The 17480-nt window shown below is 49.9% G+C and overlaps 1 protein-coding gene across 1 annotated transcript in view; it reads right to left on the minus strand.

Annotated features, from left to right (window-relative positions):
- The window catches only part of LOC144798199 (baculoviral IAP repeat-containing protein 7-B-like), a 29737-nt gene extending 12476 nt beyond the window's left edge, over positions 1-17261 (minus strand). Inside the window, exons 1-4 of the mRNA XM_078668947.1 lie at positions 16440-17261; positions 3992-4091; positions 661-742; positions 27-69 (exon numbers count right to left, since the gene is read on the minus strand). Of these exons, the coding sequence (XP_078525073.1) occupies positions 27-69; positions 661-742; positions 3992-4091; positions 16440-17043 (829 nt within the window). The 5' untranslated portion in view covers positions 17044-17261. The remainder of the gene's footprint in view (positions 1-26; positions 70-660; positions 743-3991; positions 4092-16439) is intronic.
- Positions 17262-17480: the final 219 nt, after the last annotated feature.

Below are 17480 nucleotides of genomic sequence, written 5' to 3' on the forward strand. Positions count from 1 at the left end.
CACTGCTGTGCAGGCCATGGACTCACCTCGGTGCTGCGCGGGGCTGGTCTCCGTCTCCTGCACAACCTGCTGAAAGAGACAAGATGGTCACTAGACAGAGCACATCTTGAACCAGCTGCCCAGACAGATTTACTGCCCTGGGTGCCACACATTCACAACAGAGCAGCTACTGCCAAGGTCTCCTCCCAGGCTTCACCTGCACTACTTTAATCCAACCCTCCTCATCTCCAGAGGGTAAGTAGGTTTGGGCAAACCAACTTACTTACCCTCATCTCACTGGCAAACCTGGCAAAAAACAAAAGACAACCTTCTGGCGTCACAAGACTGCCTTTGAGGATGTAGGCATTAGTTACTTGGCACAACACTTCACGAAAAAGGACAGTACCCAATATTATGCCATGTGACCACTTTCAAATGTAATGCCAATGGCAGCAAGGTGCAGGGGGTGAGTGAGGTGAGTATCACACCATCGCAGGTGCAAAAGGCAGGGATCCAGCATTGTCAAAGGAGTCACCCTCAAATGGTACCAGTTTGAACCAGATTCTACTCCCAGAGGACCCAGGTGCCCTTCTCCCTCTGTCCCTTGTACTCTGAAGGGTGAGCCCCCCCCGCCCCACCTTTGCACAATAAACAAGCTCCCCAACTGACCTTGCACCTTACCTGATTTTCCTGTGTTCCGAAGTACCGATATTGGACGCCGGCGATGTAAGACTCCCCCAGGACATGCTGCACGAACTCGCACCTAAGGGAGGAGACAAGCAGGGATAGAAACCGCTTTTAAAATTCCTACCAAGTTACAGAAACGTTCACAATGTGCACCAGGCAGATGCAGCCAGAAAGGGACTATGATACACTGGTTACTTTGGAAATTTACTAGATCCAAAAACATGGCCTAGAATTTAATCAACAGTTACCTAACAGATGAACGATTTAATACAAAACAGTTTTAGCCTTCGCATCCATGTAAAAACATCCAGCGTTCAATGTACTCTAATGGTAACATTACAGCAGAAATTAAAGAAATTTCACTGCATGAAGACAGCGACTGGAGGGAAACCCCTCTCTGTGGTAACCGGTTAAACACCATCTTACTCGCCCAGCTCCAGGGTGCACAAGAGCCTTAAGTGCACACACGTGTGAGGTGGGAACACGTCAGCAACAAAACCCTCTGGAGCATCTTTTCATATGACAAACATTTCAAAATGCACCAGGCCAGAAAAGTAACCCTTGGTGACGCCGGTTTGAAATTAAAACTTCAGGACTAGTCAGCAACTTCTCAGTGATCAGTTGCTTCTTTAAAGAACATTACTTCCCCAGTGACCGCAATCTCGCTTCCCAGCACTTGCTTCTTTAAAGTGCACACAGTCGTGGTCAAGTGCTCTTGACTGACAGTCATTCAAACACTTGATTGCTAAACTTAAGGTGCCTTCTCTGGTCAGAAATGCTATCTCCGTCCTGTACTGCAAGGGCACTCAATACAAGAGGGGTTCCTATGCCCAAACCTGCTGGAAGTCCAAGGGAGCAAGTAAACGCCCAGCCTTCAAACTTCTAGTAGCCAAACTCTGCAGCTGATCCTGGCTTCCCAGAAGGAAGAACTGGTGCACTTTTAGCCAGACAGGCTACCTGGAGCAGTGCAACTATTGAACTGCAGTTAAAACCTAATAAAACTGACGTTTCTACCTTTGCAAAAACAACATGGTCTACATGTTTTGAAACACAATTTGTTGCTAAAACCCAGATGTTTGGAACCACCTCAAAGTTTACACCATTGACACATCAGCTTGATGGGTTTCATGTCTACCAATTCTTGCATGGATACAATTGCTCATTATCTTTTTATGCAGTAGCGCTCCGGGGCCAGTGGTCAGTGTTTAAGATCAGGAGCGTGACGCGTGACGCGTGACGCGTGACGCGTGACGCGTGATGCGTGACAGCCAATCATGGCCATAGGATCCGTTGCTGACCGACTCCCCTCAACCGTGGAGGATTAGCCTGGCTGGAGAGCGCTGCAGGTAAACCATCCATTAAACACACCGTTTGGGACTTACGCACCTTCACCCTAGTGGTTCTGTCCTCCCAGGGGCCCACATGGACGTGAGCCAGACTGTGTGGAAGGCAATTAAAAGAGACCCCTGTTTGCGAACCTGAAGCTTTACACAAGATAGAATTCAAGCAGACGAGTGGCCTACAGTAGATTGTGGGGTCTAAAGCCCACAGCTCCTAGGTTTAACCCTACAGCGTTACCAAAGTCTCAACAGCGTGCAGTAAGGGGCATGCAAAGATTTTAGAAGCGGCATCGAGGCGTGAAAGGAGTGGATATCCTGCAAGGCTGCTATCACCACCTCTTAAAAAACTGTCTGACCAGGAGAAGCATTCGCTTGAAGCGTGGAGGTAGAAATGTCGCTCAAAGCTGGTGTCTCACCTAGGCAACGCTCAAGCGCTCTCTGATAGATTTCATTTCCAATCAGTGGGCTTAGAGACCGCCCATTGCTTACCATTGGTTGGCTTCAGTCCCACTTATTTCCTTGCTTCTTATTGGTCAGCTGTCAGGATTCCTTCCACTGAGTTTGTCCCTCCCTTGGAGTGTGGGTGAATTTCTGATCTCCTTCCGCTGGTCATTTTTGTAGGTGCAACTTTTTTCTTTGTGTTTAAGCAGTCTACCAGAGTGCGTCTTTCTGCTGGCTCCTCCTGCACTCTCCCCTTCTCCGCAGTCCACCTTACCCTTTAACCGCCCTCTTCCTCTATTCTTCATGTTGCTTGCCTCCACCAGTCCTCAATTGTTGTCCAGGTTTGCCCCTCAACAGCCCTCCCTACTTCTGTTGTCAGTGTTTGTTCCCCCAACTGCCCCCACCTTTGTCACAGAGGACAATAAAAGGCAGACATACAACCATTGCTGCTTCAGGGAAAGAGACCAGTGTGATGGGGTTTTGTCCAAGTGTTGTAAAACAACAAAAGAGTGTCGTGAGAGAAGTGTGTAAGCACTTGACACAGAGAAGAAATCTCCCTGAAGAAGTCACAGTCGCTTCCCCCCCCCTCCCGAGACCCATGGGGTGTGGATCTTGTGCATTACAAACAGTACAGGGACCTCAAATTGAAGGTTTCCCATCACTTTTGTTTGTTTTTTGCACTTTATTTTACACACTTGTTTTTAACTTTCACGTCCTCTGGTAAGGGTGGGCCTTAGTGTGCCCATACCGCCGAGGTACACCACCTGACGGTCCTGATGAAAGCCCAGTAAATGACACATAGACGGGCAGAAACATGTTGACCCCACTTTAAGTGGAAACAACCGAGTCATTAACTGGTAGGTTTCCCACACATATTTTACTTATGTCAAACTGACCATTGAATAAATAAATTTCCGTATGGTACAGTTTCTGACATTTTTAATTCACATTTCTTTTTGACACTTTTGCCACAAAGAACCTGCTCCGCAGTAATCTGGTGTTGTAGCACACCAGGGAGGCATTCGGCTTCTCCTGGTGGGCCCGATGATGAAGCATGTCACCACCCAGGGTGGTGAGTGAGGGCTTCCTAAAAAAGAAAACGCTGATTTCCACTGTGACTTCTTCAGGGAGATTTCTTCTCCGTGTCTAGTGCTAACACACTTCTCTCACGACACTCTTTTGTTGTTTTACAAGATTTAACAGGGGGACCAAGAGTGTCCTCTTCCCTCTCTCTCAATTTGTTATTACTGTTTTGTCCAAGTGGCCCTCTGTTTCTTCTCACCCAGTCCTCATGTTGGTTTAAGGTGAAAGAATAACTTTTTGCCATTGGTATCAGTTCACAAAATCAAGACATGTCAACAAGTTGGGAAATTAGAATTGCAAGCGTTAAAATCGGAGGACGCAAACCCTGAAGGCTCGTGCATATGGGGCATTCATTGGACCAGCTCAGGAAGTAGGTGCTGGCAGGGAAATGCCCCAGTGATGGGGCCAGCACTCTCCACCACAACCAACCACATCTCATATTGGTCTAAAAATCAGTTTACCTGGGAAACCACTTGGCGTGCTGGATCAAGGGATCATCGTCCACCTCCCAGTTACGAAGGCCTCCGTCGCAGTAGAAGCACTTGACGTGGTCCCCGTGGCCTGCAGAGGATACAAGTTCAGTCAGTGACCGGGGATTGGTGCTCACGGCAGCCTCCATGTCAGTACCTAGATTTGCGCCTCTTCCTTCGCTAGAGGTTGGAATATTAGGACACTCTAGATAGCTAATATACATAGGGGTGCTCAGAAAACCCTCCGATGAGGATGGTAATATGCGTAGAAGGGATATTAACCAATCTAAAGTTGAGAATGCATTCAACATTCAGAACATTACAGTGAAGACTACAGAAAAACGTATGTGAATTATTCGGTGTTCAATACAGAGAAAGAATTAATGACCGAGTGAAGTAAAACACACATTTCCATACTAGGAGGATCATTTAGAGTCCCCCAAAAGGTCCCATTTCATAAATTTATCCCCAGGTGTCCTACAAGCAAAAGTCAAAATGCCCAATTTTAGAACCAGACTTAGTGTAAGTGTTAGAATTACCTTCTACATGAAAGAAAGACCACAGACCCAATATTGTATTCATTTTGATAATCAGATTATGCACAAGTTTAAACACAACATAGCTATGATAAGAAATCAGAAGGGGGGGAGATCACAGGGACGCAGGAGTTGCATTTCTAACCCACCCGTGCAAGGACTTTGTTCAATGCATTGGAAAGAAGTCAGAAAGTCCAGCTGGACAAGAACAGTGACACTAACCCGCTGAGCAATCCTGCTGTAAAAAAAGCAAGAGACGGCTGGGGACTTTTCCATCTATGGACCCAGCATTGGGACCAACGTCCCCAGGACTGACCCTACCTTGCTTCCATTTAGATAAAAGTTGAAGGTTCACCTTTTCAAAGGTCATAAAGTCCCTCTTCTTTTCACTATTCTTTCTTTACTGATTTCTTCTTTCTTGCTTATAATTTTTTTTTTAAATGCACTCTCAGCATTATAGTTATAGATTTCAATTCAAGTTTTTAGGTTCATCGTTTATTATATGCTATGTTTACTTTACATGGTTTTTATACGTTTGTTTTCTCCCTTCTATTGATTAGATTTGTGTATTAGCCCATATTATATTTTTCAATCTTAGCTTGGATTGAATCGATGTTTCTTTTCATTTGTTGTAAATGCTTTTTATTTCTTTTTTCTCTTTAATAAAGCATTTTCTGACCAAAAAAATATCACAATGCATTAACCATCCGCAAACCCGCTTCCTCGCCCATCTCTCATTGCCTTAAGTCATTGACCCTGTAGTGAGCCCTGCAGCTTCTCGCACAGGGTTCCGTTACAGAAATAGTGCATACATACATATCAATAGGTCTGGACATTTGAGGTATATCTTGTGTGACGTATGAATGCAACAACAAGCCTTGCATGCAGGTTATCATGTGAATATCAGCCCTCTGACGAGTTCAGGGACACAGGGGCAATCCAAACAATCTGGCGTCCAAAGTGCCTGTTCCCTGGTCCGGCCTCCGCAGGATGCCCATGGGTACCTGCGGGGTGGGGGGGTTGGGACGGGCAAAGGGGGCACAAACTCCTCGACTTCCGGCTGCGCAGGTGACCTCTTTAAACAAAGCGGTACAAAAGGGGGTGGTGATGGACGGAGCATCTGAACCAATCAAACACTCACACCCGGTCAACAGATCTGGGTTTAATCCATCACCGTTCTTTAGCCCACTCTGCCACCCCAGTTCAGACATGGCCGTATGCAAATCAGTCTGACCCTGTGCCTCATGGGAACAGTCCAGCCCGAACTGCCAAGCCATGCCTTCCCTGGACCGGAATCAAGCTTCCTAGGACTGGTTTCTGGCATTTCAGCCGTCTTCAGCCCGGCTTGCTTGAATCCAGTGGCAAAGTGAGCAAGGGACTCACGTCTGAGCATACCCTGCCACACTTATGGTGGCCAAAAGCGGTACAAAAGGGGGTGGTGATGGACGGAGCATCTGAACCAATCAAACACTCACACCCAGTCAACAGATCTGGGTTTAATCAAACAAAGCAGCATTAAATAGGAGAGTTTTTGGCTCCTTTTTTTCACATGCCCCCCGGTGGCCTAGAAGTGTGAGGCAGGTAGTGAAGCGACTTTACCCGGGGGTGTGGGTTCCCCCCCTGTCCCAGCGACAGTGGGCGCTGGCGCATTTCAATAAGGTGGTAACTGCATTTGGTTGGTTTTCCTTTCCCCACCCCCAGGGGGTCCTTGGCGCCTGGCTGGAATGGGATTTGCAGCTACAGGGCCCAAGTGTCGAGGTTGCACAGGTTGTGCGCCCCGAGTGGAGAGGCACCTCCTCCCCCAAAGTCTTCACGGGGCGGGGGCACCGGCGAGCTTGTTGGGAGCATTGTAAATAATGACTGGTTGGTGGTGCACGCGGTTACACGCACACTCAGTGGGGGGGGGGTGAAATGAGCCCAAATGGGGGTGCGCCAGCTTTAGTGCCAATATCGGCCACACTCGCCAGCCCTCCCGCAGTAACATACATGTAACATAAATAAGCAGCCAAGACAACTTTTTGGTGGAAAAAATTGCTGCAGGTGTGCTTCGTTCCCAATAAACCGATAGCTGCGTATGTCGATGTGATAAAACAAGCGGTGTTTACCTCGCACAGGGGCATTTTCAACATGCCGTGCCAGTGTGCTCCTCTGCTTTCAGAAACTGAAACCTTTTCTACCCCACGATGACTTCAAGACAGTAGTCCAATCCTTAGTTCTCTCTAAAATCGACTACGGAAACGCCATCCTTACAGGGACTCCTAAGGCTCCCCTAGCCCCTCTAAGGGCAGTGCTGAACATGTCCGCTCGACTCGTATCTGGAGTTAAAAGATTTGATCACATCACTCCAGCTCTCAACTGCCTCAATTGGCTGCCCATGGAAGGGAGATGCATCTATAAATTGGCCTGCATCACACACAAAACCCTTCACTCTCCTGACCCCAACTACTTAAACAACAAACTGAGCAGAGCAGGTCAAGCCAGAACACTAAGAAGCTCCAACTCACTCCTTCTTATTCCTCCGAAACTGAAAAAGAAAACCACCCAATACCGATCATTTTCTGGCAACGCTCCCAGGTTATGGAACGCTCTCCCTGGAGTCGTCAGATGCACCCCTCCTTCTCCTGTTTCAAAAGGGACCTCAAACTCCATCTCCTAAACAAATACTATCATGACCAACGTCAACCAACGTCGTCCTCTTTATCCGAGTTGTCTCCTCCCTCTCGGGACTCTCAAGAATTAGTGGGTGACCGGACCATGTCACTCTCGCCTTTTCTTTTATTGCTCTCGCCCCCTCCGCTCCACTGCATATTTACTTCCCATGCTGTATTTTTGTCTGTGGTTTGCCTACTATGTAATTGTATCATCCTTCTGCTGTTTACTATGTGTATGTAAAGCGATCTGATACTTACGGATCAAGCTAGCGCTATATAAAACTTTAAAAATAAAAATAAAATTCATGGCCCCTGGGTGCCAAGCGATGCTGTGCCTCCATGACTGCCCACAGCTGCTGGGCCGAGGACGCGGCCCCTGTCTCAGCGTGGACGCCACATCCTGCGTTTCTGGCCAGATCACTCCAGCCCGAGCCTCCCAACAAACCGGTGGATCGTCCTGGTTGATGCTGGATGGCACTGGGAGCGGTATTCACCCAGGGTTGTGGGTTCAGAGGCTGATTTGGTAGGGCCTGGTCTTTAAATTATTAGATCTCCCTGCAGGCAGTACGCGCAGGAGGCAGAGCCGGACTGGGAACCAAAACCGGCCCTGTCTGGCAAAGTGCTCGGCCGCACCCCCCCCCTTCCCGGGGGTTGGGGGTGCGGCCGAGCTCTTTGCCAGGGAAGGCTTAGCTGAAAAAACAGCCCTGTAACAAAAACGGCCCCCACCCATGCGGCCCACCGGGGGATTGCCCGGTGTCCGTAGTGACCAGTCCGGGCCTGGCAGGAGGGCTCAGGGGGGCATCCTTGGAGTGCCCGGGGCATGCCATGGCGTTAGCAGCCCCAGCAGGTTCAGCCATCAAACCAGAGTCTTTTCCATGGGAAGTTCGGAAGACCTGGGAAAGGCAAAGGTGCCAAGAGTAGTTCATGCGGTCTGAGCGCGCGGTGCGGCGCTCCCGGCCGAGCAGCTCATCATAGGAAACCCTTGGGGTACAGAAATAAGGGGGTCTGTGGAGCTCATCACGCTTTGTGGCAGTGCCTCGGAGCTGGGGATGCCTTTGTAATGAGGGCTCCTGGGGGTACCAACCTCAGATTGTCCACTCCGGGTAGCTTCGGGCGGACAGTATGGAAGCCGAGCTTCCCTTAGGGAGGCTTTGCGCGCCCTCTGAGGCGTGCAGGGAGGATTTAATAGTCCCCGGTGTGCTCGGAGGCATGGGTGAGCTTTGAAAAACAGGCGTGGAAGGCAGCAAGCAGCGTGTCAGCGGCTGTCGATGCCTGTCAATCAAGTGAAGGCTCCGGTCCCATCACTGGATGGAAATAAAGGCACGAGGGGAAAGACTGCACATGCCCTGGCTGCCAGAAAGGTTCTAAAGGCCTCTAAGAGAGGCAGGGTCGCGCCACACAGGCGATGAAACAAGCTATTCTATGTATAAGAAGAGAAGTTTTAAAGGAGACCTGCCCCCACTACAACATCTAGGACAACTGCGAATTAGCTCAACTTCCCCAGCTGGTGAACATTGTGAGCAATTCAAATTAAAAATGAGGAGTCTTTCAAAGAGAAACCAGCATTGGCATAGCCAATAGGTCTCGCCTTTCAGACCTTATAAGTATTTAGTTATGCAACACAATATCCTTGGTGCAACAACATCAACTTGTTGCGTGGCTAAAAACTTATAAGGTCCCAAAGGCGAGACCTATTGGCTAGGCCAATGCTTGTTTTCCAGACTGCAGTGACAACAGGCACATCGATGTGCGCTGCTCACACTGCTCACCTCACTAGTGGAGAAGTTACAGCATGGCATCATGCCAGGTGAGCGTTGTAGGGGGAAGGGAAATCCTTTCACACCTTCGCCGCGGGGCTGATTCCCCCGCAATGCGGGGGGAGGGGAGCCGCACGCCGCGCCGTGGTGCTCGTGACGAGCTCAGCTCGTCACAACTCCGCCTACTTAATGGAACGCCCCGCACAGGAGGGGAATTATTCCCACGTGGGCGTTCCACGGCCATTATGACGAGCTCAGCTCATCATGAGCACAGCGCCACTGTGCCTCATGACAAGCTGAGCTCGTCATGAGCGCCGGAGTTAAGGAGAGTCATTGTCTCTCTGGATTTCCCTTCTCTTTTTGAAACTCAGGAGCAGCAGCATTGTGGTGTCACCAGGGCTTTAAGTGGAAGCCTTTTCAATCTTATATACAAGCCACAGTTGCTGCTTATTCAGCTTATGCAACTAACAACCATTGACAAAGGCAATAGCCCTGACAAGGTATGACATTACTTGTTGTATCATATCTGGATGCAATGTCAAAAAGAGCAAAATACAAGACGGGTGGCACACTGTGCTCAGGGTATGCTCAGACGTGAGTCCCTTGTTCACTTGGCCACTGGATTCAAGATAGCCTGGCTGATGAGGATTATGAATCCGAAACCGGTCCCAGGATGCTTGTTTCCGGTCCAGGGAAGACATGGCTTGGCAGTTCGGGCTGGACTGTTCCCATGAGGCACAGGGTCAGACTGATTTGCATATAGCCATGTCTGAACTGGGGTGGCTGAGTGAACTAAAGAATGGTGATGGATTAAACCCAGATCAGTTGACTGGGGGTGAGTGTTTGATTTGTTGAAACGCTCCGTCCATCATCCCCTTTTGTATCGCTTTGTTCGCCCTAAGTGTGGCAGGGTATGCTCAGACGTGAGTCCCTTGTTCACTTGGCCACTGGATTCAAGATAGCCTGGCTGATGAGGATTATGAATCCGAAACCGGTCCCAGGATGCTTGTTTCCGGTCCAGGGAAGACATGGCTTGGCAGTTCGGGCTGGACTGTTCCCATGAGGCACAGGGTCAGACTGATTTGCATATAGCCATGTCTGAACTGGGGTGGCTGAGTGAACTAAAGAATGGTGATGGATTAAACCCAGATCAGTTGACTGGGGGTGAGTGTTTGATTTGTTGAAACGCTCCGTCCATCATCCCCTTTTGTATCGCTTTGTTCGCCCTAAGTGTGGCAGGGTATGCTCAGACGTGAGTCCCTTGTTCACTTGGCCACTGGATTCAAGATAGCCTGGCTGATGAGGATTATGAATCCGAAACCGGTCCCAGGATGCTTGTTTCCGGTCCAGGGAAGACATGGCTTGGCAGTTCGGGCTGGACTGTTCCCATGAGGCACAGGGTCAGACTGATTTGCATATAGCCATGTCTGAACTGGGGTGGCTGAGTGAACTAAAGAATGGTGATGGATTAAACCCAGATCAGTTGACTGGGGGTGAGTGTTTGATTTGTTGAAACGCTCCGTCCATCATCCCCTTTTGTATCGCTTTGTTCTCCCTAAGTGTGGCAGAGTATGCTCAGACGTGAGTCCCTTGTTCACTTGGCCACTGGATTCAAGATAGCCTGGCTGATGAGGATTATGAATCCGAAACCGGTCCCAGGATGCTTGTTTCCGGTCCAGGGAAGACATGGCTTGGCAGTTCGGGCTGGACTGTTCCCATGAGGCACAGGGTCAGACTGATTTGCATATAGCCATGTCTGAACTGGGGTGGCTGAGTGAACTAAAGAATGGTGATGGATTAAACCCAGATCAGTTGACTGGGGGTGAGTGTTTGATTTGTTGAAACGCTCCGTCCATCATCCCCTTTTGTATCGCTTTGTTCGCCCTAAGTGTGGCAGGGTATGCTCAGACGTGAGTCCCTTGTTCACTTGGCCACTGGATTCAAGATAGCCTGGCTGATGAGGATTATGAATCCGAAACCGGTCCCAGGATGCTTGTTTCCGGTCCAGGGAAGACATGGCTTGGCAGTTCGGGCTGGACTGTTCCCATGAGGCACAGGGTCAGACTGATTTGCATATAGCCATGTCTGAACTGGGGTGGCTGAGTGAACTAAAGAATGGTGATGGATTAAACCCAGATCAGTTGACTGGGGGTGAGTGTTTGATTTGTTGAAACGCTCCGCCCATCATCCCCTTTTGTATCGCTTTGTTTGCCCTAAGTGTGGCAGGGTATGCTCAGACGTGAGTCCCTTGTTCACTTGGCCACTGGATTCAAGATAGCCTGGCTGATGAGGATTATGAATCCGAAACCGGTCCCAGGATGCTTGTTTCCGGTCCAGGGAAGACATGGCTTGGCAGTTCGGGCTGTACTGTTCCCATGAGGCACAGGGTCAGACTGATTTGCATATAGCCATGTCTGAACTGGGGTGGCTGAGGGAACTAAAGAATGGTGATGGATTAAACCCAGATCAGTTGACTGGGGGTGAGTGTTTGATTTGTTGAAACGCTCCGTCCATCATCCCCTTTTGTATCGCTTTGCAGCACAGATTTTCAGCATACATGTATTTAAGCCACACCTTTAATTACATTGGCCATGCCCCTCGAAAGACCCCCGCACTTTAATCCCACTTAAAGCCCTGCCAACACTCTACTAGGAATGAACCAATGAGCAAGGCGACATTGAGCCGACCAGTAAGATAAAACGCTTGGATGGACCAATGGGTGACCGCGAGACACTGTATACATACACTGCCTGTGAAGAAGGACATTGGCCAATTTGAGCGGAGACTGAGATGGACCAATGGGCATAGAAATATACCATTTCACCCTATGCAAAGACGGGGATCACTGAGTGGTATCTGGGCCCTTCCGCAATGAAACTCATACGTGTTTGGGATGAGGACAGGATGACCATTTCACAACCAAGACAAAAAGATGCAAATCCGGTGAAGTGCGCAATTTGTGAGATACTCCCCCCCACCCCCCATGACAACCTTTCTAAACCCATTAACACAAGGTCTTTATCTTGAGCCTTCACCTCATTGTCAAAGCACACGCAGGCATGCCAAAACAGGCACTTCTGTGGCCCCACCTTGAAATATGCAACGATACACCCTCCAACCCCTATTTAAAACAGCTCTTCTTCTATATTCATACCGCACGCGCAAGCTCAGCCCCTTTTCTTTGGGGTCACACAGACAGTACACATACTCACAGCGTTCTGGGCATGTTGTTGGGGCAGGTTTTCCGCTTGCTCGAGTTTAGAAATCCAGATGCTTTCAGTGGAGAGTGATGCAGCTGCCATAGGCGATGGTGGTGGGGCACGCTAAGCTCACGAAAGAACTACACGGGCACGGTTAGATGTCTGTCAGGTTGCCTAAGATCCGCATGTTTAAAGGGATAGGAACTTGACAAACACAGGACCGTGCACTTGAGAATGACCGGTTAGAAGGCCGGAAGCCCATTGGGCAGGAATAAAAGGCCAGGCAACCCAAAATGGCTGCCCCTAAGGTAGCAGGTCACTTTACACTGGCCCCGTTAAAGACGAGCAGTAATATGGCCGTCACCGAATCCCAGCATTGCATGAGATTTTCAACCTGTAGGTGATAGCCTGAGAGCACCGCAGGTGAGTGATCTTAGCATGGCAAGATCTCAGCCCGGCATGTATGCGGGGGGATCTCAGCCCAGCATGTATGCGGGGGGGATCTCAGCCTGGGAGCACCACGGGTGGTTGATCTCACCATTTCATGATCTCAGCCTGGCAGCCCTGCAGGGGATCTCAGATGGCAGCAGTGTAGGTGGTCTCTGCCGTGCAGCTATGAGGGGTGATCTCGAAGTGGCAGCACAGCAGGTGATCTCTGGCTGGCAGGTATAAGGGTGTTCTCTACCGTAGCAGCACTGGAGATTAACTCCATGTGGCAGCGGTGCAGGTGATTTCAGGCTGGCAGCGTTGAATGTGGTCCCAGGCAGACAGCCCCGCAGGTGATCTAAGACTGGCAGCAATGTCGTCAGGCTGGCAGCAGTACAGGTGACGACCACAGGCTGGCAGCAGGGCAGCGGTTTCCAGACTGGCAGCAGCGCGGGTGCTGTCAGCGGTGAAGTGGGGTCAGGCTGGCAGCAGTTCCCAGTAGTAATGTAGGCGGCCTTCACTCTGGCATCACTGTAAATAGCCATGCGGGTGGCAGTGTAGATGATCTCCAGAGCTGGCATCGGTGAGAGTGGTCTCCAGAGCAGGCCCAATTGCGTGCTGTCTTTCTAAGATAGACAGATGCAAAGCCCAATAGCCTGTGAGGAAAGTGAGGAAAACAAAACGACTCACACAAGCGTGTGGTGAGCTTTCTGAAGCCCCCGTACTAAAAGTCAGGCAGAGCAGCGCATGCGCTGCTCCAGGCTCGACCTAAAAAGATATTTATATTTGGGAAGAGACAATTTAAATCAATGTACGAACAAGAGGAGTCTAAGGCTGAAACGTGTTGGTCACCAATAGTGTCAAGTGAGTCTGGTGACAGAATATTAAAAAATAAAACTACACCATTACGGAAAAAAGTGGCTGTAAATGTGCGCAAACAAAAAGTGGAGGTGAATGCAAATAAGTCAAGGTGAGTGGATAATGAGATGAATGCACTCAGCTCTAAAAATACAAGTATAGGAAATGATACTAATTTAGTGACGGAGGGTCAATGGGTATGGATTCCTAAGGAAATACATAACGAGAGTAGATTACTTAATTTAAAAACCGCAGGAAGTCCAGAGGTTACAAAGCCTAGAGCTTTGCAACCCCACGAGGGAGAGATGGGGCCAAACACAATAAAGGGCAGTAAAGCAGTGGTGAACAGGTCTTTGGCGGCTTGCAACGCACGAGGTCAATACGGGCAAAACTTTCAAGCGAAATTTCCCGCTCCGTTGGATCAAAAAAAGAGCAGCATATTATGCTAAAGCTATTAATTGGAATGTTTGTGATGGGGAGCTTCCGAGTGGGAGCAAAAGAGTAGGAAGAGAACAAGTTACAGGGGTGGTAGGCAGCAGTTGGGCCGAAGAAGGGTCTGAATCTTTGGAGGAAGGGGAAATAGATGAGGCAGGAGACCAGTTTAAACAGGTGAGGGGGGGGTGGGAGTGGGTTCTGTCTCCAGAACTTATTTTTCAAAGGAAAAAGAACACAGGCGTTCATGGCAGATGGCGTTTGAAACCCCAAAAGGCGATGAAGAAAAGAACGGCCCTCGAAACAGATACCATTGAAAACATAGGTGAGGCGCAAACGTTTACGTATTGACAAAAATGTAGGGACAGAGACAGAGCATTCCATAGTAAATTTACAGGATACGAATATGCAGGTGATCAAAGAAGGTGAGAATGGTATTGACAATGTCAAAGGTACAGTTAATAGCGACAATCCGGCCCACCCTCTCCAAAGGTCACAGGCTGCCATGACCCTGGGCAAGTCTTGGTAGGGATTACATGTTAGCGCTTACAAACACTTCAAATTTGTCACTAGGTGGGTAGTTCAGCCCTCAGGAAAGGACAAAAGTTGTGCTATAGAGATGGGGAAGAACGGTAAGGGGAGCGAGTGAAGTGTGAGGAAAGGGCGAAGGGAGCTTTCGACAGTCCCACTTCCCACCCTCATCCGGCACCTGCATGAGACTGGCACGAAGGACCTACTCTCCGCTGGATCTGCTCCTTTCTAACGGATAGAGCATAAGATGTCAGCCTGGCACCTTACTCCTCGGAAGCCCGCAAACTCATCTGTGGAGTGCCTCAAGGTTCAGTGCTCAGCCCCACCCTCATCAACGCATACAAGATCCCTCTGACCAATGCAATCTGTGCCCACCAACATACTCTCCTTCTCCAATGACATGCAACTCACACGCGCCCTCTCGGATAGGACCACCAACACCACCTGCACAACTGAAGTCACTAACTGGATGAACCGCTCTCAAGCTCAGCACAGACAAGACCGAAGTAGTGCTCTTCAGCAAGAACACCTCACCACGGGACTCCAAATGGCGGCCTGCTGAAGTCCGACCGACTGCCAGCACACAAGCCCGGAACCCTGGAATAATCAATAGGAAACGGACCAGGGCTGCACACAAATCTACACCGTCCAGGCATCTTCAAAGGGGTCCCAAGCAACACTAGAAAACCATCACTCATGACAAGGTCACCAGCAAGTTGGACTACGGGAACACATTCACCGGAAATCACCAAGCAACTCACCAGAAGAGTGCAAACCGTGCATAACCGCAGCCAGACTCCAGAGGAGGGGGAAGAATCACTGCCATTTTACATGCATGTTTAAGTTACATTCTTTCCTACACAATGAATCGAACCATTTGCCTGTGTGACACCTTATCGCTTACATTTCCACTTCGTAAGTATGAACATTTAGTACAAGACTGGATCGTAAATTTTTCAAACATTTGTTATTCGTCCATAGCCATCAGAGGAGGGTAAACAATCACAGCAGGCTGGGGCTTCAACACGGAAGCATGGATTATATATACACACACAGGCATTTCTGTGTTCAAATCGGAGGCGCAGTCTGCTATCACTGCGAGGTCTTCGCAATCCCAGCCCAGCTGTTTCCGTTTACCCCTATGATGTCCAACACGTGACCAAGACGGGGACCTGCAAACACTCACCTTCAGGTAATGGGGACTTCGATCGTCCAGTAGGGGATTCTTGACAGAACACTCGCCCTAGACAACTAGGTTAGGGAGCGCATCGTAGGAGGAATACACCATACACCACACCTCTGCCAGTATATTCACATGGTTTCAGCACAATGGTGGAATTGTTTATTCTTTTCACTGAGCTTACAGTGCTAGTCACGTATCTGCTTCGGTCTACTGATCATCCCAGTGAATATATTCGATACAAGAATCACAAAGGTTCATTCAATAAATATTGCAGTACCTCCGAGTATTCCTGGTGCATCTTTCTTGGTATGCACGAGTGACCGAGTGAAAAGGATCTAGATCGGTTACCATGATTCCTTGGGGAGTCAGGGTTGTCATGTAGAGGTTGCCCAAACCATTTGTTACCTTACTCGGTTTAGGGGTACATATGGTGGCACTGAGCTAGCCGGTCTGCAGGCTGACATCTCGAGAGAGGGGCATAGAATCAATCTGGCATCATCTCAACGTTTATGTTGTCCAACAAATGAACAGTTGCTACCGAGAAAGTGGAAACTGTACGACATGGCGCCACCATCATTGGTAGATTGCGTGCTTTCTTAATGGATCGCCTGAGTAATTCTCTTTTGTATACCCAAAGCCCCTACTCGCCCCCAAATCTCCTCATGGGGGACTGTGCGCTTTACAAAGACTCAAAGTAACAAAGAACGGGAGCAGATGACGGATCATGTATAAAATTGATAGCGCGGAGGACGAGGTGCAGAATGGGGTCAATGCAACTAGTGGGAAGGCAGTGTATAGGGATTGTGGTGCAATAACGTTGAACTATACCCCAACCAAGGTGTCAATGCCGGCAGGTGCCACTTACCTACGTAGAAGAAGCCGGCTTCGGCCAGCTTCTGTGGCTGTACCACTGCATGTAGGGGCCAGTATCGGAAGGAGGCGAGGCGTGCCCATTCCCGAACCATATCGGGGTGGGCTGGGTGGTCCATGGCGGGGGAGTCCTGAGTGTACATATTTTGCAGGTGACCCATGATTTGCCCATCCGTGCAGTCTGGACACCTGCGTCTGGGCTGGGCCCTCGGTCGGTTGCATACCTCCCGTTCCAGCACAAAGGGACAGTCTGGGAAGAACTTCCGGTGTTCAGACATGGCGCTCTCCCCTGCGGCCCAGCACTTCAGAATCCCTCTGCAGGAGAAGCACTGGACCCGGTCGTCAGGCCCCAGGTAGAAGAAGCCAGAGCGAGCCAGATCTAGCGGCGAGACCGGTGCAGAGGGCGGCCAGTTCTGGAATGTCCACAGCCGGTCCTCCTCACTAGACATGGAGGCTCGTCTACAATCCGAGGCGTCCCATCCTGGGACCAGGTTATTGAGCACAGAGTCCACAGTTTGCTGAGCTAGGCTGTCCGAGCTGGACGAGCCGTGCAGGCCATCACGCGGAAGGGATAGTCGACGCTTCTCGTAGTAGCTCATCCTGCTGGAGATCTGAAGGCCAGCAGAGGACTGAAGGCCAGCAGAGGACTGAAGGCCAGCAGCTGATGGTCAGTCAGGGAGAGTCCAAGGGAGACTTCCAACCACCACGGACAACCCGCGGACAGTGTGCGCTGAGGTGGCCCGCAGGCGCTTCTGGTCGCCACGGCCTGGTCACCGAGGTCCCAGCACTGGCTGCCGCAGCTGACCGCCTCTGGCCACAGCCTAAAAGGACAGGAAGGAAAACAAAGGTTATTGCAGTGAAAACTGGAAGCGAACAGACAATGTTTGGAGCAGGGGGGCCACGTGCGCACAAAAGAGGAGGCACGTGCGCACAAAAGAGGGTGTCACGTGCGCATAAAAGAGGGGGGTCATGTGCGCACAAGGGGGGGCACGTGCGCACAAAAGAGGGGTCACGTGCGCACAAAGGGGGGTCATGT

Source organism: Lissotriton helveticus, chromosome 12 (assembly GCF_964261635.1).
Source record: "Lissotriton helveticus chromosome 12, aLisHel1.1, whole genome shotgun sequence".
Taxonomy (NCBI): domain Eukaryota; kingdom Metazoa; phylum Chordata; class Amphibia; order Caudata; family Salamandridae; genus Lissotriton; species Lissotriton helveticus.